The 23568-nt window shown below is 39.2% G+C and overlaps 1 protein-coding gene across 3 annotated transcripts; it reads left to right on the top strand.

Moving 5' to 3' along the window:
- The first annotated feature begins 1681 nt into the window (after window positions 1–1681).
- Window positions 1682–22962, top strand: MDM2 (MDM2 proto-oncogene). Of its 3 annotated transcripts, none has more exons than XM_084621255.1 (11): window positions 1682–1748; window positions 2686–2770; window positions 8152–8226; window positions 8673–8806; window positions 9979–10028; window positions 11428–11495; window positions 11653–11746; window positions 14382–14539; window positions 15303–15458; window positions 16875–16952; window positions 20028–22962. In XM_084621255.1, the coding sequence occupies exons 1-11, from the start codon at window positions 1735–1737 to the stop codon at window positions 20598–20600; spliced, it is 1485 nt and encodes a 494-aa protein (XP_084477381.1). In that variant the 5' UTR covers window positions 1682–1734; the 3' UTR covers window positions 20601–22962. The 3 variants fall into 3 exon arrangements, with proteins under 3 accessions (XP_084477381.1, XP_084477382.1, XP_084477383.1); XM_084621256.1 differs by lacking the exon at window positions 1682–1748 and adding an exon at window positions 1956–2119; XM_084621257.1 differs by lacking the exon at window positions 1682–1748 and adding an exon at window positions 2428–2562.
- Window positions 22963–23568: the final 606 nt, after the last annotated feature.

Below are 23568 nucleotides of genomic sequence, written 5' to 3'. Positions count from 1 at the left end.
CTAGAAACAAATAATTCTATTACTAAAATTAATTTACATTTTATCTTTTTAATGTGAAGACCCTATACTTACTTATTAGAATATTTGAATCAGGGACTAAAGGAGGGGAAAAAATGCACAGGGTAGCTTCCCCACCTCTCCTTGGACTGAGTAAACAGCTCTTTTCCGCACATTCCCCTCCTGTTTCAATCTACTTTAACCACTGATTTGCATACATTAGTAAAAATTAGTAATAAGTATGGCTATTATGGGGAAGTTTGGAAACCAAACTAGCAAGGAAGGGTATCTTCATCTAGTACCAAACTGAATAAAATGTACTTTAATCTGGCATTGAATTAGTTATGTGGATGATATGAAAGGCTCTCTGCTTTTATTCATCTGGATGAAATGCCAAAGGTCACAGTCAACTGTTCTACAAATAATATGTTAAAAGAAAAGGAGTACTTGTGGCACCTTAGAGACTAACCAATTTATTTGAGCATAAGCTTTCGTGAGCTACAGCTCACTTCATCGGATGCATACTGTGGAAAGTGTAGAAGATCTTTTTATACACACAAAGCATGAAAAACCACTCTCCTGCTGTTACTCTGAAACGAATAATATGTTGTAGCTGGATTTATTAGAAAACTTTAACATCAATAGTAGTAATTTCTACTAAAATAAATGTAATTGAATCCTATACTTCAGTTTAAGATAATTGACACAGAAGTCAGAAAGATTCCTTTTCTCCCAGCCCACCTCTGTGGCATTACACAACTGGCAGGGCGCATGGAGGAAGCAAGCAGCTATACAGGAAACACTGGATGGCCTAATATAATAGACAGGTTTCAGAGTAGCAGCCGTGTTAGTTTGTACTCGCAAAAAGAAAAGGAGTACTAGTGGCACTTTAGAGACTAACCAATTTATTTGAGCATAAGCATACGCTCAAATAAATTGGTTAGTCTCTAAGGTGCCACTAGTACTCCTTTTATTTTTTTAAAATAATAGAGAATTTTATGTTCTTAAAAAAATAAGGTAAAATAAAGATTTGCAGGGAAAAACCAGGCTTACACAGTAGACTTGCTATTATTGATGAGCCCTAATTTTCTCCTCTGACTGCCCAGGACTCTTCACCTCTACCCCCAGTAGGTTTTTAATGAAATACTAGTCGTTTTTACAGAGAGTTTTACTGAAAAAGTGGACTTTGTGAGACAAGAGGGAGAACATGAGCTGGAAAGGAAATGACTAGAAATACCTATCACTACATGCAACTTTTCCCTTTCCTGTGCCACTGTTTTTCACTTTACAGTGGAAACTGCTAAAATTGGTTCAAACAGTTGTTCAAGTCAGTGTTCTTCCTGACCTCAGGCCAGGCCGGGATTTTTGTCAGATGACCAGGGCCTCGATCCTGCGATATGTTCTTTATGGGCGTAGTCCTGCTGTCCGCAGAAACCCAGGCCTGTGTTACAGATGCATGGTTAAAACCTGATCTATAGAATAACTGGATGATGGCTGGGCCATGCCCCACTTACAAACCAGTTCAACAAGCGGGGTCACTGTGGCTCATGCGCCGTTCAGCGCTCCAGGCTGGGCCCCACGGGAGTGGAGCCAACAGCCGCGCCGTTTGGCACCCTGCTCCTGGTTTGCTGGCCGGTGTGGACGCCTGGCTTGGGCGTGGCGGCCGGGGAGACAACTGCCCCGCTGCGCGGCCAGGGAACGGGGCAGGGGGGCCGGGGCCGTGTGGACGGTGGAGAAATGCAGCTCCCGGGGTGCGTGAAAAGGGTCGGGTCAGGCTGGGGCTCAGGCCGGCAGCTCGGGGGAGGAGGTGGAGGTGGCGGCGGGTCCCCTCGGCCGGTCTGTCAGTCTGGGCGGGCGGAGGCCGCGCCTTGGCGGGGGTTGGGGATAGGCCCGGGCTAAGCAGCGGCCCCTCCCCCCCGGGCAGCTTTGCGTGCGACGCGCCGCGAGGCCCAGGCCCGAGACCCGGATGCAGCTCGGCCGGGCAGGCTCTGTTGGCCGCGAGGGGGCGCCGGCCCGGGGGCGCCGTGTCGCGGAGCGTCGGGGAAATGGCGGAGCTCGCAGCGGGCCTGGCCGCGGCCGCTCGTGGGGGGTAGCGGCACCTCCCCCTCCCCAGCGGCTGGCGGTGCGTGGGAACGGGGTGCTGGGCCTGGCTGGCGGAGGGAGGGGCTCGGGCGGGGTAGGCCGGGCGCCTCGCTTCGCCTCCTCCTGGTGGGCAGGCTCCGCAAGGCGGCCGCGCGGGGCCTGCCCGGGAACGAAGAACGGGCGGCCGCGGGGCTGGGGCGAGAGGCGGGGGCGGGGGCTGGGGCGAGAGGCGGGGGCGGGGGCTGGACCAAGGCGGCTGCCCCAGCCGTTGGGTGAGTCAGCAGCGGCGCGCGGCCGGCCCCCCGTGACTCAGCAGCGTCAGCCCCGGGTTATGCTCAGACATGCCGGGCCGCGGCCAGCGGAGGAGCTAAGCCCCGACTTGCCTTCGTCTGGCGACGCTATTTAAAGGCGGCCCGGCCCCGCCGCTTCATGCCAGTGCAGCGCTTCAGCTCAGCGGCGTGTGCGGCCGCCAGGAGCGCCCAGGTGAGGCCGGCTCGTGTCGCCGCTTGGCGTTATCCTTGCGGGGCATGGCTGCGCTCCTCCGTGCGGACTCCCCGCTTCGCCCGCTGCCGGGCAAGCTGCTAACACCGGCTGTCTTCATTTCAGGCAAATGTGCAACACCAAGATGTCAGCGGGGTCGGACGACCGCCTCGGCGCCTCTTCCATTCCCCACGCCGAGCAAGAGGCGCTGGTGAGTAGCCCTGGCCCCTGGCTCTCAGACACGGAGGTTTTCCTGCTGGCTGCGGGGCTTGGTGCCAATGGACCTGTTGGTAGACAGGTGTCGAGGGTGTGGATGCTGACTGCTCCTACATCAATGCTAGGAAATAGATGTTAATATTGGATTAAAGCCAGGGAAGTGAAGGTGGATTCTCTTTAGTCGCCCAGTTGTGGAGTAAATCAGCTTTCAGGGTTGGAGTGAAGGATGATACAGCTACCTAAACTTCATGTTTCAGGGATTTTGTTGTATTTAAATGTGTTCTAAAAGAAATGTTTTTAACAGGTGTTTGATTTTAATGCCAAGTTTGAGCCCCAAACAGATTACTAGGTCCGTTCAGAATATAAAATCCATAAAAATAGCATTTACAATGGAAATCTTGACAGAATCCAATTAGAGCGTTGGGAAAGGGGTATCTTCTAGCACTACATGGTGTTTGTATTGTTTCTGAGAGTCTGAATTTTACTGATTCCATTTAACTGTATGGAGACAGGTTTCAGATATTGTTTACCCATTGTTTCATGTTCTCTATGTATATAAATCTCCCCACTGTATTTTCCACTGAATGCATCCAATGAAGTGAGCTGTAGCTCACGACAGGTTATGCTTAAATAAATTTGTTAGTCTGTAAGGTGCCACAAGTACTACTTTTCTTTTTGTGAATACAGACTAAGACTGCTACTCTGAAAGCTGTGTTAATGTGTATCGGCAAAAACAACGAGGAGTCCTTGTCACACCTTAGAGACTAACAAATTTATTTGGCCAAATACAAATAAACTTGAAGTGCCACAAGGACTCCTCTTTGTTTTCATTTAACTGTGGGTTTTCAATATGTCACAATACCATCTTGTGCTGCATCAGAACTTAAAAGCAAAACAGGGTAAGAGACATAGACCTTATAATGAAAAGCCATGGGGTATGGTGATTCATTAAGTGTGTCACGCTTCTGTCTGAGTACTGTACCAGAGCTGCAGCAATGGTGTTAGTCACTATCCTATGGTTTCTTTCACATCAGGTGTGACTTAAGTTATTTAAAAAGTTATGGCATGCTATTCCAAGTGAATTTACTTTGTTAGAAAAGTTAAGTAGTTACTAATAGTTTAAAAGGCTAGAAAGGTAGGAAAACATGAAAAAAGCCAGATGTTCATGAAAGAATACCATGCAGCTTAGGATGGAAAAATACACTGATTTATTTAAAATCAAAATACCTTAAAAGTTGGAGGGTTTTGTCATGGAAATCAAGGGAGTGATTGTAAGGCCTTGATCTGCAATCCATCTACAATGCCTGGGTGGGCCCTTGTGTTTGTATAGAGTCAGCAGTGCTCCTTGTGGGCACAAGCTTCCTCCCACACCTATCCAGTTGCAGGATCAGATCTTAAATAATTAAGAGCTTAAGTAATACACTGGCAATTTACAACGCTGCAACTTTCTTTTTCTGGAGTGTGAAAAAACACCCTCCTGAGCGTAGCAAGTTTCAGCATTGAGAAGCTCCAGTATAGACAGTGCACCAGTGCTGGGAGCTACACCCCTCATGAGGTGGGGTGTGGTTTTTGTTTTGTTTTTTAAGAGCGTTGTGAGAGCTCTTTCCCAGCCCTCTGCTGCAAGTACATAAGTCATGTTAAAGCACTGCCAGTGTAGACTAGCTCTAAGTTCTGTCTGCTTATGGTACATTCTCTCTATTTCAGTGAGATGTTCATTCCCTTTATGAATCTGTCGTAAAATCATACGAATAGCTATAATGGGTCAGACCAATGGTCCACCTAGCCCAGAATCCTGTCTTCTGACAATAGCTGATGCCGGATGCTTCAGAGGGAATGAATGATACAGGGCAATTAGAGTGATCCATCCGTCCCCTGTTGTCCAGTCCCAGCTTCTGGCAGTCAAAGTTTAGGGACACCTGCAGCATGGGGTTGCATCCCTGACCATCTTGGCTAATAGCCATTAATGAACTTATCTAATACTTTTTTGAACCCACTTATACATTGGGCTTTCTTAACATCTTCTGGCACTGAGTTCCACAGGTTGACTGTGCATTGTGTGAAGAAGTACATCCTTGTGTTTTGTTTTAAACCTGCTGCCTACTAATTTCATTGGGTGATCCCTAGTTTTGTTATGTGAAGGGGTAAATAATACTTCCTTATTCACTTTCTCCACACCATTCTGATTTTATAGTCCTCTGTCATATTCTCTTGAAGTCATCTCTTTTCTAAGATGAACAGTCTGTCTATTTAATCTCTCCTCATATGGAAGCTGTTTTATGCCGTCTTATTATTTACCCCTTTCCTAATGGTTCCCAACATACTGCTAGCTTTTTTGACTGCTGCTGCACTTTGAATGGATATTTTCAGAGAACTATCTGCAATGACTCCAAGATCTTTCTTGAGTGGTAACAACTAATTTAGACTCCATCATTTTGTATGTATGGTTGGAATTATTTTTTCTAGTGTGCATTACTTTGCATTTATCAATGTTACATTTATCACAAGCTAAATATGAGTCAATAGTGTAACACTATGGCAAAAAAAGGCAAACATTCTGGGATGTATTAGCCAGAAGTGTTGTAAGGAAGACACGAGAAGTAATTCTTCTGCTCTCCTCTGTGGCCTCAGCTGGAGTGTTATGTCTAGTTCTGGATGCCGCATTTCAGAAAAGATGTAGACAAATTGGAGAAAGTCTAGCGAAGAGCAGCAAAAATTATTAAAGGTCTAAAAAACATGACCTCTGAGTGTTTAGTCTGGAGCAGAGAAGACTGAGGAGGGGACATAAGTTTTCAAGTACATAAACGGTTGTTACAAGAGGGAAGGAGAAAAATTATTCTCTTTACTCTCTGAGGATAGAACAAGAAGCAGTGGGCTTAAATTGCAGCAAGGGTGGGTTAGGTTGGACATTAGGAAAAACTTTGTCAGGATAGTTAAGCATTGGAATAAAATTAGTAGGGAGGTTGTGCAATCTCCATCACTGGAGATTTTTAAGAGCAGGTTAGACAAACAACTATCAGGAATGGTCTAGATAATAATTATTCCTACCAGAAGTGCAGGGGACTAGACTAGAAGGCCTCTTGAGGTCCCTTCCAGTCCTACAATTCTGTGATTGGATTTCATCTGCCATTTTGTTGCCCAGTCACCCAGTTTTGAGATCCATTTCTAACTCTTCACAGTCAGCTTTGGACTTAACAATCTTGAGTATTTTTATATTGTCTACAGACTTTGCCACTCACTGTTTATGCCTTTTTCTAGATCATTTATGAATATATTGAACAGCAGCTGCTCCCAGTACAGATCCTTGAGGGACCCTGCTATTTACCTCTTTCCATTTTGAAAACTGACCACTTATTTCTACCCTTTGTTTCCTATATTTTAATACTGATCTATGAGAGGACCTTCCCTCTTATCCCATGACTGCTTAGTTTGCTTAAGAGCCTTTTGGTGAGAGACCTTGTTAAAGCCTTCTGAAAGTCCAGGCATATCTACTGGATAACCCTTGTCCACATATTTGTTGACACCTTCAAATAATTTTACTAGATTGGATTCTGCATGATTTCCCTTTACAAAAGTCATGTTGACTATTTCCCAACGCATCGTGTTCATAGATAGCAGGGGTAGTCAATAGGCGGACCATGGGCCAAATCCGGACTGCCAGACGCTTTTGAATGGACCCCAAAATCTTATTTACTTAGAATTATTGTTACTGTACTGTATTTTATTATTTTCTCTGGAGTCTGGACTTTGCCTATACCTGACCAAGATATTTGGACCTTGACAAAAAATAGACTACCCTTGATCTATAGTAAAGAACACAATTATCAGGCACACAGTTTTAGCCAGTTTTCCTGGTACTGATGTTAGGCTTACCAGCCTGTAATTTTCAGCAATGCCTCAAGGCTTTTTTTTTTTTTTTTTTAAAGGTGGTTCCAAAACCATCTTTACTGACACGTCAATCTGGGATGGTTCCTCAGATTTGTTACCTAAAAAGAATGGCTAAGGGATGAGAATCTCCCCCATATCCTCTGCAGTGAAGACCAATGCAGTGGCCTTGTTTTCATTGAGTGCTCCTTTAGCACATCAATCTCTAGTGGCCCCACTGATTCTTTGGCAGACTTCCTGCTTCTGATGTGCTTTAAAAAATTTGCTGTTAGTTTTTGTCTTTTACTAGTTGCTCTTCAAATTCTTCTTTGGCCTCCCTCATTATACTCGATTTGATGGAGTTTGTTCCTTTTTTGTTATATATCCATCTGTTGCATTTCAGTGATATGTTTGTATTGTTGGGTTGAGCCAGTAATTAGGTTGCCTAACCCTTTCCATATAAAAAATTCTTGTGGCCCTTTTGTTTTTAGAAAGCTCTAACTGCTTCATAGTTTGCATCAAACCTTTGAAATATGGCAGAAGGAAAGTCCTTTGGCCGAAGAGCTGTCTGTTTTGTCCCATGGCATTCCGGTCAGGTTTTGCTGAGAGATACGTTTTTGAAAAAAGCCATTTCCCTTATCTCACTTGTTCTTCAGAAATATTTTGTCTCGATGCTGAAATAACTAAACATGAACATGTTAGGACCAGGTTCATGCTGCTGCTGAACCAGCAACAGCAGCATTGCACTCTATCTTTGGAACATTTAAGAACTGTTAGAGCTGCTGTAGCACAAGATGATGTGGGGAGAGAGACACAGGGGCTTACACCCAAACCCAGCAAATAGCTCTAATGAGCCATATAATTAACTTTGAGAGCACCATATGGGGTAGGAGCTGCCACACCTCCTAGTGGTGCGAGAGAGCTAGGTTGGGTTCCCCCTTCAGATACCAACCTGCTACTTACCAGCTAATGTAGTAAGTCTTGTAGTTCAAGAGAGAGCAGTCTGTGCTACACTGCTGAAAGTTCAGGGTTCACACCCAAGTGGTGGTGTATGATTTGGGGGAGGGAGGGTTATTATAGTTGCGTGTAATAGGGTTTGTTTTCTTTTTCTGAAAAAGAAAAACCTAGGCAATTACGTAAGTATGTAAATGAATCTTATTTAGGTTGCAAAGACTGTTGTTGCCTGTGCAATCTTACTTTAGCCTCCATGTACATATGTATTTTGGCACAGTCTTTAATTATGTGATGACACACAGATTTTCACAGAACCCCTGTTTCATTTGATGTGAACAGTAAATGCACTGGGGGGAAATGACAAAATTAAGGTTGCACAGGGAACCAAAAATCTGCCATGTCCTAACTTTGAGGTGCTTGACTTTTCAATGTAAATAACACTCTTTTAACATAGTTTTTGTGGGAGTAATACAAAAGTAATCTATGGATCTTTGGACTCTTTGGGGAGGACCTGCACTATAAAAATTAAATATGTTGTTTGCTTTTTTTTTTCCCTTTCAGGTTAAACCGAAGCCACTATTGTTGAAGTTGTTAAACTGTGCTGGTGCCCAAAAAGACACTTTTACAATGAAGGAGGTAAATTATCAGAACTTCTCATTAACAATGATGGATAGCAATAAATAGAAGTGTCACACTAACAATTTTACCATACTTATTAGTGATCCCATAATGAAAGAATAATAATGTGGTTTACTGGATAGGGCATCAATTTGGAAGCTGGAAGATGGTTCTGTTCCTGGCTCTGCCACAGTCCTGCTTTATGACCTCGATCGAGTCACTTAACATCTATACCACAGTTTCTCTTGTCTGTAAAATGGAGTATATAGCTTTGAGAACTGCAGATGAAAACTGCTATGTAAAGTAGTATTTATTTATAACTGTTAATATTAATATGGAGTTGCAGGTGGTAATTGAAAGGAGAATAGACTCTTTAGGGGGTTTGAAATAGGTTATTTTATATTGGTTTTATACTTCAAAGTTATAAATATATTTAGTATAGCTATATTTGTCTTGCATTGTAGGTAATATTCTATCTTGGCCAATATATTATGTCTAAACAATTATATGATGAAAAACAGCAACATATTGTCCACTGTGCAGATGATCTTCTTGGAGATCTATTTGGGGTACCAAGCTTTTCTGTAAAAGAACACAGGTAACATTTCATATTCTTTGAGAGAGAGATCAGTATGAAATGTATGTAACACACCTAAAGTGTGTGTTGGTTTGCAATTTGTTGCATATTTTATTTGCATAAGTCTTGACAGATGGAATTGTCATAATTGTATTCCCACTGGCCAAGTATCTAGTTTTTTAGAGGGAGGCCCGATTCAGCCTGCATTTATATCTATAACTGCCAGACCTCAGAAGCAACACAAACTTCTGAGGTTCAGTGACCTTATGGGCTTTTGTCTGCTTTAAAGAGAGATTCTTCTCTTTACCCCTTGAGGTAACAGCAACATAATTTAGACATTACACAAGCACTTAAGTCTGTCCCCTTCCCATTATGAACTCCTTGTGCATGGGAGACCAAGCCCAGTAAAGGGGGTTGCAGAGAAGAGGCATACTCTTTTGTTTTTCTCTAGGCAGCTACGCCACTCATCAGTGCAGAGTGACAGTGGTTGAAGATTTCCCTTTGCAGCAGGCTAGACTTTCTTCTGAAATAGGTTATATTGCTGCAAAGCCAGGATGTATGACCTGGGTCTTCAAACTGCCCTAAAAGTTTAAGATATTTTTCTCTGGATTAAACCCTGAAATAATACTGTACAAGTTCCATTAAAAATGCTTTGAATCATGACTAGAGATGGTCCAACTGCTCATTAAGTGAGAAATGGCTTTTTGACAAAATTGAAACTTTAAGAGGAAAATTCCTGATCTTGTTGAAATTTTTCATTTTTTGAGAAAATTTCAAAATGGAATTTTTTCCAACTTTTTAGAAAAAAGCATTTAAAGTTTGTTTTGGTGGGGGAAAACACTTTCACTTTTTATACTATTCCCTTTTTACAATGGGGTGGTGAAAGAGGAGTGGAAAGCTTAAAAAAGCAAAATCAAAGTGGTGGTGGTGGTTTCCCCACCAAAATAAAATGAAAACATCCAAAAATGCTGTGAAAAGTTTTGAACAAAACAGAAGCATTTTCATTTTTTGAATTTTTCATAAAATGCGCTTACCTCTTTTTTCAACCATCTCTAATCATGACACTACAAAATAATCAGTGTTTTCAGCTTGGTCTTTCTCTCTTCTATTTTGGCTAAATTTACCACAGTAAATAGGAACTTCCAATTTATAATTTTTAAATGTATGAAATGTCTGTTTTGTCTCCCTTCAAGGAAAGTATACTCAATGATTTCCAGAAACTTGATAGCAGTTAGTCAACAAGGTAAGTTAGTGTTGAAAGGCCTTTTTTGTGGGGGAGAAAATGATCTTTATTAATGCAAAAGTCCTGAACCTGTATTAACTTACTTTGTTGGTGATATTCAGTTAACTGCAGTCATTGATAGATGACGTAATTATTATCACTTTTTTGTAGCACTGTTGGAGGTGAATTGCATCTTTTACAAATAAATTGTTTAAGGTTATGGGTCTCGCACAGAAAATGGGCTTGAACTTGCTCATAGTGAAGTCAGTGGCAAAACTTTCATTGGCTTCAATGGAAACGGGATAAGGCATTATGTGCAGACTTTGATTCTGCTTTCTTTACATACTCAACTCACACTAAGAAATGTATTTTTAAAACAAAATATTTGAATATTGGTTCATCCTTAACTACCCTGTCTAATTTGAGTTAACATTTCTCTTGTAATAGTTTACATGATAAACAATAAAAGTAGCAGGAAAAAAATCTATATACTTTGTTCTTATGAGTTTAATAAATCCATATATAATTTCATAAAATAGACTATGGTCTAATTAAATTTATTCACATCTGCAAGAGAAGGAAGGATAATGCAGCTGTGATGTAACTTAAATTTAAGAAATGAGTGAAATGAAAGTTAAATATGGGGTGATTTTTTTTAAAGGCGCTTAAATCTACATTTATACATGTGTAATCTGCTTGATTTTCCAAAGTATGGAGCACCTGACATCTCCCATTGGCTTCAGTGGGTAGAGTTGGGTACTCAACACTTGAAAATCAGGCACCTGCCTAAATCTGGACTTTGGGGCTTAACGTTAGGCTCCTATTTTTGAAAATCTTGGCCAGAACAGCAGAGTGGAAGGATAGAAGTAGAGAAGATCTCAAAGATAAAATCTGGTCAAATAAAGAGGGTACGTGCCTACTATACTTAACTTTGTTCTAAATGGATACCTTTTGTCTTGAAAATAACTAGTTGCATTGTGTAGTTCAGGGTCCATTCTGACAATGTAGTTAGAACAATTATTTCTATGTCTTAGTAGTATATTAGTGACTGTAAACATCTCTTGCAGAGCTTGATATCTTCTTTTGTAAACCAGTGGATCTTGTATGTGTCCCCTTGTAAATAGTGTAGAATCATTCTGTTGATATCTAGCTAAAAAGTGTATTTTTTTCTTCTGTGAGAAATCCCAAAACAGTTACATTTCTTTTTTCTTATAATTGTGTATGTAATGTTACAAAGAAAACCTTGAACCTTTCTTAACATTTATAGAATCACTTCATACTTGTAAGTATACTCTGAATTAAGATTTAAAACAACATGTACAAAGTATTTGCAGTATATTTTTACAACTTTCACAGTAGTTCCTTGAGCCTGCAGATACTTCCTTTCTGATGCATTGCATTATGTATTTTTCTTTTTCAGAATCTATGGAAGCAGACGTATCTGAGAATGAGACCAGGTGCCAACTTGAAAAAGGCAATGTTCTAAAGGTGATCTAACTACTTGATACGTTCTAACATATACACTCTTTCAAGTTTCACAACTTCAGTTGCTTTACCACTGAGATTTGGATGCAGTTGAAAGATTAAAATTAATTTCATCCTATCCACATTACTACTATGCTTACTTAGTATTTTTGTTAAACAGGAATCCATGCAAGAGTTAGTTGACGAAAAACAGACATCCCCAAATTTGACTGCTAGACCAACTACCTCTTCTAGGAGGATGCTTAGTGAATCTGGTATGTGCACATTTATAATGCAGGATTTTCAATATTTTATACCTTTCAAGAGTATGTACACCTAGAGCAAACTTGTATGTCACTGGCTCATGTTATCTTTTGTGGGGGAGTCCACATTTTCATGTTTTTAGCCATTGTGAAAGGTACCAGATTGACAGCCCTGGAGAATGAGCTTCTCTGCTTATCCATAGAATAGATACAATGTGGGTAATGGCAATATAGGCTTCCCCACATGTTTGTACGTCTCCTGGCACAGTGGTTTCAATCTTTTTTTTTTTTTTTTTTTTTTTTCATTTATGGACCCCTAAAAAATTTCAACTGCAGTTACGGATCCCTTTGGGAATCTTTGACATAGTGAAAACCACTGTCCTAGCACAATGGGGCTCTGGTCCATGACTAGGTGCTATGATAATACATACAATAACCGCACCAGCATGGTGCAGTCCTGATCTGCAAGGACTACCGGTAGGGTGATAGGGTAACTCAGTCTTCATGACTTTTCAGTCCTCTGCCTTTATACTGATGTCACCAACAAGGTATCAGTGGTGTTTTCTTTGTGATGTGGACATCTTTTCACACACTGCACTGAGACTATCAAACTGATGTCAGGTAACTCTTCAGACAGCCACCAGATTGTAACTTTTGGTTGCTGTTTGTAACCTACTTGTATTGGATTTAAGCCAGTGACATGGGGTGAAAGGCTCTATTTTATCCAGTTATCTTGGTCCAGATTTTCAAAAGTATTTAGTCACCTAAATACCTCTGATTGGCCCTCTGATTCTCTTCTCTACCTCTCCCCTCTACATGGCAACTTAATATTTATTGGTTAATGCATTCTTTAACATCTGAGGTATTGATTCTGATATTTAGTAGCTGTAATTAGTGGGTGTTTTTGAGTGGGTGGGTTTTTTGAGTTATGTTTAAACTTTCAACCTCTTGGTAGTGACACTTCATAACTTTCAATTATATGTAATACACACTGGTAATTTCCACACCAACCTGCATTTTATCACTTATCTGGTGATTCTTGATAGTTGTGATAAATTGAGTAACAATAACCTTTCACATAAAATCATAGCATGCAATATTTATTTTGTTTTCCTATGTTCAGTAATATTTTGTTCAGTTGTTTGATCTATGTAAAGTATTTCTGATATGCTTGACTTTCTAGTATTTAGGCAGCAGTCATCCTAGCCTATCATAAAACTGTACTGCATTTATAAGCCATTCACGCTACATTAAAAGAACTCTTTAATGTTGTAACTCAAACTGGTGAAAGGATGAAAATTCACAGTTAAGGATTATAACTTGTAATACTTACACACAACCCAGAGTAATCAGGTGTTCTGTTGTGCCTGCTTATTGCAAGCTTAATCATTAACTCTGTTTTTGCATCCATTTGTCAGTTTATTACAGCCTTAAAATTCTTTTAATATAGTGTTTTTATGTACACTGTTTTTTTAATTTGTAGGAAATCTTCCCCTTAAACCACTATGCTCGTACATTGGGATGATAGCGGCTCCTTTGGAGCCGCTACTATTTCACTGTAAATGTTTAGAAACCGTGTGTTGGCATGTTATCAGTGCCTCATGGAGAGATGACAACTTAATGAGGACAACGATGGACAGGAGCAACGGTTGGGCCTGGGGGCATCTAAGTTTGAAGGTTGGGGCTCTCAGGGCGAAAAAAGAAAAGAGAGGGACTGAGCCAAGAAGCATCAAGGGAAAGTAAGAGGAGTCACAAAGTATGTACAAGTGTTTTGTTCTTGTTGTTTTTTTAAAACTAAAGATGCCAGGCTTAGAGGCCCTGGGGTGGATTTTTCAAACTTTTTTTACAGTGCAAAGAAAGTATTGGGCAGTAGAGTGAAAGGCACCTGTAGGTGGCAGCAGGCTCTGTTGAATGGTCATTGAACCAATTTGCCAATCCTGGTAGGGAATTTCACTCCACTGCATTTATTACATACTGACTTGGCAGCTGCTTATTAAGTCTTCGTCAAGTTCGTTTATAATGCCTTTTCTTAATATCAGTGGAGTTGAATTTTGATACATTCATCCCCAAAATGCTGTCTCCCTACTCCCTCCCTCCCTCATGCTACCAGAGTCCAAAACGTCAGTGTTTTTTAGTTCTTCGGCTTAAAACAGTGTTTCCACAGTTGATACCTTGAACATCATGTTTTAGCCTTGAAGGAATTTTTAGTGTGGACTTTTATACCCCTGCAAATTGGGTTTATAATAGAAATTCTGATACCAATAAATATATTATTGCATGCTATGCTAAAATAAAATCCCCAATTTCCGGAGGTGGCCGGGAGTTCGTTCTTATGATTCCTTAATCATAGTATCTACTGCCTGGAGAAATGACCATTTATAGGGGCAGTCAGCGAAAAACAGCCTCTGAAATGTCAATCTTTTGCCCATTTTACACCATTTTCTTTTAGGAATATGGCAAGAATGTGTTTCATTGTCTTTTTAAAATAGGTCAGGTGCCTTTATTTAATTTTCCATTGAAAAACACTGAATAATTTTAATATTAAAGTTATGAATAAGTAAAATCCAGTTTAAACATCTACTAAAATGCATGTAACGTGGACTTCGTAGATGCTTTTGGATTAATAAGCTTTTTCTCTCTGACACAGAAGAAAATTCTTCAGATGAACAACCTAGTGAAAGAAGAAAACGGCATAAGTCAGACAGCATTTCGCTCACATTTGATGAAAGCCTTTCTTGGTGTGTTGTAAGTGGGCTGTGCTGCGAAGGAAGCAACAGCAGTGACTCAATAGACTCTGCAAGTCCTGTAAGCAAGATGTATTTTTATTTATGTTGAGTTCTCAAATTTCCCAGACATGCATCTTGATTATCACCTTAATATTTGAAACAAATAATGCTTCTAGTTATGTCAGAGAATCTGAGTGTCGTATTTTATGTGGCTTGGATCACAAAACTTAAGAATAGAATTTTCTTAAATCTTCATTATGAAAAGTGGTGCCTCTGAATTGTGTATGAATATCTGTATTCCCAGTGAGAGTGTGTTTCGTGATTAGAGTAAGTTATTTACACTTCTCAGTTTCCCATCTGTAAAATGTGGGTTAATATTTACACACCTTTGTTAAAGCATTTTGAGATTTGATAAAAGATGCTGTAAGTATTATAAAATTTCAGTACACAGAAGTGAAATATTTGTTAAATTCACACACGCTATCACCTGCTTTTCTGTATATCTTAAATGTTAGCAAATGTAAGTTCAAACTTCGCTTGTGTTATATTTCAACATACTAGTTTTGGAGCCAGTTCCAATATTCTTTTCATTCATTTAAAAATAATTCTTAAAGATTTTATTAGTCCAATAATATATTTCTAAGTGGTGCAACTGGAGGATAAATCCCAACATCTTGAGTGGTATGAGGTATTTGGCTAAGACATGACTATTTTATCTCTGGCCCACAGCCATTTAAACAGTGTTTCTCTTTACTGTTATGTTTAAATACACATGTAGCAGTATGAGTCATAAGAATGGAATAATGAAGTTAAATATATTCACCCCTCCCCTTTTTATTCAGGATCTTCATGCCAGTTCATTAAGCGAAAACTCTGATTGGTTTGACCAGAGTTCTGTTTCAGACCAGTTCAGTGTTGAGTTTGAAGTTGAGTCCATTTATTCAGAAGATTATAGCCATAATGAAGAAGGACAAGAGCTCACAGATGAAGATGATGAGGTATGTATATTCCTCATCCCCCCCACCTCCTCCACCCCTCCCCCCCCAGCTAAATCTGAAATGTTATAGCAGAAGCATTTTGTTGGAATCCAATATGAAACATTTCCATAGTCTTCTTTCATGACTGTATGTGCTGTATGGCAAATATGTACTGCCATTCTTTATACTGAGTTTTCTTTGTACAAATTTAATCATGATTCTGCAAGAAGCTCCATGTAGGCAGAGCTCCATTGGGGTCATTTATAGGGCCTGAAGGGACCATTACAATGATTTAATCTGACTTCCTCCATAACATAGGCCATAGAATTTAATCCAGTAAAATTCACTGGCTGGCTGTTGGAGTCACTGAGGTTCAGTGCAGGGTCAGGAGTCCACTTATGCATGGTTTCTTGCAGGATAAAGGTCTTAGCTTGGAATATGTATATAGAACTTTATTGGAAGAAAACCTCATAATTTTTGAAAGGCAAAACATATTAAATAGGATATTTATCTGCATAAAGTTAAAAGTGAATAGAAGTATTTTTAGAATACATTTTTAGAAACTATTTAAGATCTTATATCAGGGGTTGCCAAACTTACTGACCCTCAGAGCTGCATACGACAATCTTCAGAACCAAGACACACCTGCTGGGGCTTGGAGCTTCAGTCCTGCGGGAGGTGCCTGCTGGGGTTTGGGGTTTCAATCCTGCTCCCGCTGAAGCCCCGAGCCCTGGCAAGCATGCCCTGTGGGGCTGAAACTCAGAGCCCCCACACCCCACTGCTAGGCAGAAGCCCCTACCCCACCACCCTGCTACAAGTCAGAGGTCCCAGGCTCCCCTCCCCAAGTGTGATAGGTGGAGAATGGTGGGAGTGTGGGGGGCTCCATGAGCCACACTTCAACATTAAAAGAACCACATGCGGCTCATGAGCCACAGTTTGGCCACTCCTATCTTATATTATTAAGAGGCCACATAGGTAGCCTTAAAAATTACAAACAGTGAGCTCTATGGTGCAGTGTATTAGAATTAGTGTCTTGCATTTATTGTGTTGACTAGTGAAATACTTGTTGCTAAAGCTTTTGTTCACAATTGACATTATCCATTTGAGGGAGGCCCACTGTTGTCTGTCTATATTGTAAATCTTCCAAGAGGTTGTTCCCAAATGAGAACAAAAGTTTTTAGAGCTGGTAATTGATTACAGTGTCTGTACCCGTAAGTAGTAGTGCTCCTCTCTTAATTCAGTACACCAAGAAAATGCATGTAGTATGTAGCCACATCATCTAGAACTTTAGCAAGTACTATTTTCTATCTGATAAAAAGTTTAAACAAAAATATTCTGTCAAGTGTGCTTTACTACTTGTTCAGGGTTGTTTTTTAATAAAACATTTAAAATTGAAAAACAAGTAAAAGGAAGTTAAAATATATTTCCTTCCATCAGGTATATCAGGTGACGATATATCAGACTGAAGAGAGTGATGCTGATTCATTCGATGAAGATCCTGAAATTTCACTCGCTGTGAGTAAATCCTTAGTTCATGCAAAATCACAAGTCTTGTGAAATGAAAGACCAGGACTGGGAACATATATGAATTCTGTGGATATTGCAGTGATTTTAAAAATAAAACCTGGCTTTTTCTTGCATTAAAAGGAAAATGATAGTTTGAGGTCTTTCAGTTACCGACCTATAAATCAGTCTTTCTCTCTGCCATTTTAAAGTTGTGGATACAGGAATTTCAAATTTTACTGGCTCACTCAGAGTAAGGGGCACACAATTTAGAGCCTAGATCTAACTTTTTGTTTAAAACACAAAGGAAGGATTTTTTTTAAAAAAAAGCTTTTTAATTTTTTTGGAAACCAAAAGCTAGCATTGTTTTTGTCTACAAGAAAACAAAATAAAACTGGCCACTTTTAATTTCAGTGTCCAATCTGAGTGAAATAAAGAAAATAGCAAAAAATTGTATATTGAAAATTCACTAAGGATAAAGGAACTGTTTTAAAATTGTCTAGAAGATTGAAAAGATCAGTTTCTGTATTTTTTTTTTTGTGTATAGTAAAGTTTTTTAAATTTCAGCACATTGGCTTGTCAGAATATCTGAATTCAGAATTTGACATGTCTTTAAAGCTAAATACTAAAGCGTGGAACATTTCTTTAAATTGCTATTATGAACTCAGAGTTGCATAGGAGAATTAGTGATCCAGATCATGTCATTGGCTGAGCTGCCTTAATCATGCTCGTACTGTGGAGCCAGCTGTAATGATACCTCTGGGAATATAAGGAGGTTTTTTTTTTTAAATGTCAAACAGAATATTTTTAAAGTTACTTTGTCTAGATTTAAATAGGTGATATACCTTTATTTCTTATTGCTCTTCATTCACAGTTCATGTCTGAGTAGAAAAAGGCATCTAAAACAAGCATTTTAATTATGGTATTGCCAGTTGCAGCTCCATAGTTAACCTTAAGTTTGCCACTCCCCAAAATTACAACACTCTGAGAATGGAATTTATATAAATTTGTTAAATACCTTTAGGAGTGAAAATGAATTTTAAAATGTCTTTTAAGGAGTTGAGCATCCAGTGTTAGTCAAATTGAGGTTTTTGGGGGAAGGCTCTTGAATAATGCACACATTTCATATAGTTTAAACTCACTGAAATCTTGAGTAGACTAGAAAAAAATTTTTAGGATTACTGATCGTTTTTTCACAGTATTCATAATTGGAAGTTTTTCCTTCAGCAGAGACTGGAGAATAGTGTTCTTCAGAGAATTTCAGAAAAAAGTGCTCTTTCAAAATAGCTGCCACCTTCAGTTGTTTTCAGTTGTACTGAAGCCACAGGTTTCCCCCAGTTGGTAATTTTTGAGAAGAGCTAATTGTTCTCAGTACAACCAAATATTACTCTCCACCTTGTGATCTCATAGGGTCTACCTGCTAAAGGCAGGTTGTCATCTCCTTGGGAACAATGGGAGGCTATAGCCATTTGTAACGATGATATTGACCTGTGATCTCATTTACATTAAGAACAATGGGTAATGGCAGCCATTTTGAAACAGGGCAATTCTTTGAGTTTCTCCAAAGAAGATTGTATGCACCAGACTCTCTTACTTACAGGTGTAAACTTTCAGTTAAGAAAAATAATGGCAGAAAATGATCATTAATCCTAAATGTTTCCTAATACCATTGGGAGTGGGTAGGAAAATCAGGTTAATCTGACCTGGGACAACAAACACAAAAATGGCTTAATCACAAACAGGTTAGATTGGGGGTGGGGGGAACAGCAGTGATACTTCTCAAGTTCTGTACACAGAATAAATTCTGTCACATGATATGGCGCTCTCAGTAGATTGTGCAGATACTCAAAATAGGTTCACACATCCTCCTGGATCTCAGGCTCCATTCAGTGAGGCTCATGTGCTCCACTGGCTTTTTGGAGGAACCCAGATGCTCCTCTGCGGTCTGCTAGGTTTTTCCTTGACTGGAGACAGAAAACAATGGGATACTTGTCCCAAGGCCACTGACTGGTGGTACCAGAATAAGCTGTCACTCACAGTACATTACAGATCTTCACAGTATGATTTTCCTTCTCCTTTTGTATATGCTTTGAATAATGAGTTACGTGTTGATGTTTGAAGTATTATTATTGGGTGATAGTTAGCACCCTCTAAGATAAATGAATCAGGTCACATACCCTTTGGAATTGTTTCAGGTTCTACAAATGGAGACAGACGACATTGCATCAGTTACACTCTGTTCAAATTTTCAAGGCTCAGTAACCTAACGGCTAGAGACTTTTATTTAAAGAACCATAATGTTCTGGGATCATGAAGGCAGCGTAAGAGAGGTTCCAGTATGATGTACTGCTACGTACAACATAAAGTGGAATCTTGTTCTGTAAATGAGTTTAGTATATGGTGTTATTACAAGGCAGACCTAAAGGTATTTGAGTGCCCTAAATGTGCATTTCTATACCTTAACATGTTTGGATTTCTTTTATGTTTAACCTTAACTCAGAATATCCTGGGTTTATAATGCTTGGTTTTAGGATAATTACAGCATCCCTGTAATGTGTTTTTCCTAAATTACTGATAAGTAGTTGCAACCATAATATCACTTTAACATAGTTTTATTTTTCTGGAAATATATATGCAGATAGTCTGTGTAATGTGCAAACTTACATTAGAGAGGTAGAAGATCAGTTGCTAAAACATATCATGGAATAGATTTGAGTCTAGCTCTAATGATAGTACTAACTGTATACAGTTTTGGTACACTGCCTGTGTAACGTATTTTCCTTGGCATAGTTGTTTACTTGTTCAGTTTTGAGAGAGTTTTACACCCAAATTTTTAATTGCAAGGAGGGGAAAAAAAATCATATGTGCTATCATTACAAGATCGAGAAATTGTGGTGTAATTGATCTTAACTTTCCTCTTCCTAAAGCTCTTTCTGCCTTAAAATGAGGTGATTGACCAATTTTGTTTACAGATATTGAGTAAATACTTTAGCAGTAACATAAAGAAACTATAATCTCCTTTAGTTTTTTTTCTATAATAGTAGGAATGCCAAATCGCTTAACTGTTTAACTTTTAATTCACTAAAGGATTATTGGAAGTGCACTAAATGCAATGAAATGAACCCTCCCCTTCCGCGGCATTGCCCCAGATGCTGGGCTCTTCGTGAGGACTGGCTTCCTGATGAAAAGAATGACGACAAATCTGAAAAGCGAAAATTGGAAAGTTCCACACAGCTAGAACGTGAAGAGGGTTTTGATGTTCCCGACTGTAAGAAAGTGAAAATGAATGAAGATAAAGAACTAAGTGTTGAAGAAAGTGAGGATACAACGGCACAAACTTCTGAATCCCAGGAAAGTGAGGAATACTCTCAGCCATCTACATCTAGCAATATGTTTTGTAGCAGCCAAGAGGATTGCAAAGAACCTGAGAAAAAAGAGTCAGAAGACAAAGAGGAAAGTATGGAATGCAGTCTACCCCTTTCTAGCATAGAGCCCTGTGTCATATGTCAGAGCAGACCTAAAAATGGCTGTATAGTTCATGGCAAGACAGGACATCTTATGTCATGTTTTACTTGTGCAAGGAAACTGAAAAAGCGGAATAAACCCTGTCCAGTCTGTAGACAGCCAATTCAGATGATTGTGCTAACTTATTTTAGTTAGAAGGAACTTCAGCATAACTGTGCAACAAAGTTTCAACAGACCTTCCATACAAATTTCCATAGACTCTTACAATTAAGAGAGTAAGAAACTATTTTTGTATGTTTAACTAAAAACATATTTTGGTTGATTTTTCTTTCTTTTGATTTTAATGAAAAGTTGATGTCTTCATTAGGCATTTGAAGAGATTTTAAAATACCCAAATTCCTGAAACTTATTTCCATGTTAGGGGATCTGTCACGACAAGAATTACACATCACAAGCAGATCAGTAATGACTCTTGTACAACTGTATAGAATATCCATTTTAAAATAATGAATTTAATGCTTTTGAGAAATGAGAGAGTTCTCAAGTTTCATTTCAATTTTCTTTTCCTCAGTAAGAATTAATAGATTTCATAATTTCAACCTTCCCATCTTTCTACAAATTCCAGTATTTGTTCCTTAGCCAAGTCATTGGGGAAAATCAGAACTTCTTAAGAAATCCCTAGGAAAATTCCTATTTTGAAAAATAAAATTTTGACTTGGTCATTGCTGAGAATTCAGTTTATTTATCGAAGTAGGTAAATTGGGGGAAATATTTCTGAGACCACTTCAGATCACCAGAAGGTGTGAAAGTTAGTAAAGAATTAGAATAATTAATTTAGACCAAAAATTGGAATGAGGGAAGAATGAAATTTGGGTCGAGACTAGCCTTTTATTTCAGTAAAATGCAAGTGTACGTTTCAGGTGCTATACAAATGATTACTATTGATAAGTAATTGATTTGAATTCAGCTTTGATTGGTAGTAACCGAAGATGTTTGTCACATCACTCCTGTGAAATGATTTTGAGACCTGTTTCATATGATTTGGTAGTCTGTCCTGTTGCTAATAGATAAGTAACCACATCTGAGTTTGGCACATTTGACTGGCCCAGCAGAGGGGGCCAAGGACTCAATGGACATGGTGACTTTAAAAAAAACAAAAGAAAAAAACACGTTCGCTATGAAAACACATTAGTGGAGCAGTGTTGGGGAATTTTATACTTCTATTGTACCTGTGTCCAGTGTTGTCAGTGTACCACATTTCATGAGCATTACGTTCATTTAAATAAGACCAAATATACCAAACCCTTTCAGAGAGAGCAAAAACAGCACGGTGATATTTTGCATAAGGGTGGTTTTTTAGTTCAGTAGGTTTTTTTAATTGAATCTGTGATTCTCTGTTTTTGTAAGGGTTTTTCTGAATATTGAAGAGTTGTGAGGTGGTAGATTGGCCGGTTATATACTGAAATCAGACTTTAATATAAAATGTTGATCAAAATTTTGATACTACCTTTTTGGACAAAAAATGAAAAATCTGTAAAATTAAATATCCTTAAAACTAGTGTGTCCAGTTCCTTGGTAACTCTCTTCAGTAATGAATTTTAAAAAATTTCACCATACTTGCCCTCTCCTCCACCCCCCCCCCCCCCCAAAATTCTCTGTCTTGTGAAATTTCTCTGTACTTTTTATGTTGCTGAATATTTTGTGTTTGTGGTGAATTCCAAGAAGGCAGTGAAAGTGTGTATTTACATAACAGCATTTTTAAAAAAATTCTAAGTTACTCAGTTGAACTGGTATTTTGAGGGTAAAAATATAAGGTTTTGGATCATTTTGACGAGACTATTGTGCAAAAATGTGGCTTTCTTCTCTTGCTTAATGAGGTCCTCTTGCAGAGTGTAATATTGAGAAGAGACATGCAGATTTTGGGGCTTTCTGATTTCAAGGGCAGCATTCCAAAGTAGTTTAACCAATAAAGAATGGTGAAAATGGGAGCACCGTTCATTTAGTGACTTCAGATACTGAGGCCCGGTGTAAACAAAAGTTATACGATTTTCAATATATCAGTCGTCATTTTAACATATGTGGCAAGTGACCAGGATTCATCACCAAATTTGGTCTGCTGGTTGGATCATTAGCTTTCCCAGTTTGGGCTGGGTATTGACGGGGAATGCAACATGAATGCTAATCGTTGGTTAAGGGGTACATCTCCTCTAAGTTGGACACAGCTATACCAGTATGATTATACTTATAGCATTATAAATTATTTGTTATAAATTATTTCCTCATGGGAATGGGTATAACTGTGTCTGCAGTAGGGGCTGTACTGCTGTAGCTGTTCTGGTAAAAGATCACATCCCTAACTGTAATAGTTATACTGGTATGTGTAGACCACGCCTGAGAGACACTAGAGACAAGGATATAGAAAAGCAGATTACAGAGCAATTAACAGAACCAGAAATTATACAATTAAATCTTACTAAACCGCACAATAAGTATTCTTCTATCCTCACTTCTGAAAAAAGATTGAATTGCCAAGGACTGCAGTGAGGTTTCATTTTACTAAGACTTACTTATTTTTACATTTTTCTAGTACTTTTTGAATTATGGACATAAATGACTCATATTGTACTATTGCAAATAAGTGAACAAAAACAATTTTTTGTGGTGTTTTCCTTTTTAAATTTTGATCACTTACAGATTCTTAAATTTCAGCAGTTTGCTAGCTGGAAGGATAAAGTTAGTCTCCAATAAAACTGTCTAGGCATATAGTCTCTTCAGCTTTGTCCCTTCTCTTAGGCCTGGCCTACACGTGGGGGAGGGTGTGGGAGGGGGGAATTGATCTAAGTTACGCAACTTCAGCTACGTGAATAACGTTGCTGAAGTCAACGTACTTAGATCTCACTGCGGTGTCTTCGCTGCGGTGAGTCGATAGCTGATGCTCTCCCGTCAACTCCACCTCCGCCTCTCGCTCCAGTGGATACCAGAGTCAACGGGAGAGCGCTCGCCGGTTGATTTATTGTATCTAGAGTAGACATGATAAATCGACCCCTGCTGGATTGATCGCTGCCTGTCGATCCTGCTCCTGTGGGTAATGTAGACAAGCCCTTAGTCACTTGGGGAGCAACACCATGAATGCTCTTACAAGAGAGCAGCCTGCCTCCCTTCC

Source organism: Lepidochelys olivacea, assembly GCF_965140295.1.
Source record: "Lepidochelys olivacea isolate rLepOli2 genome assembly, chromosome: 1".
NCBI classification, from domain to species: domain Eukaryota; kingdom Metazoa; phylum Chordata; order Testudines; family Cheloniidae; genus Lepidochelys; species Lepidochelys olivacea.
The sequence above is the reverse complement of the archived record's forward strand: the minus strand, read 5'-3'. Positions and strand labels throughout refer to the sequence as shown.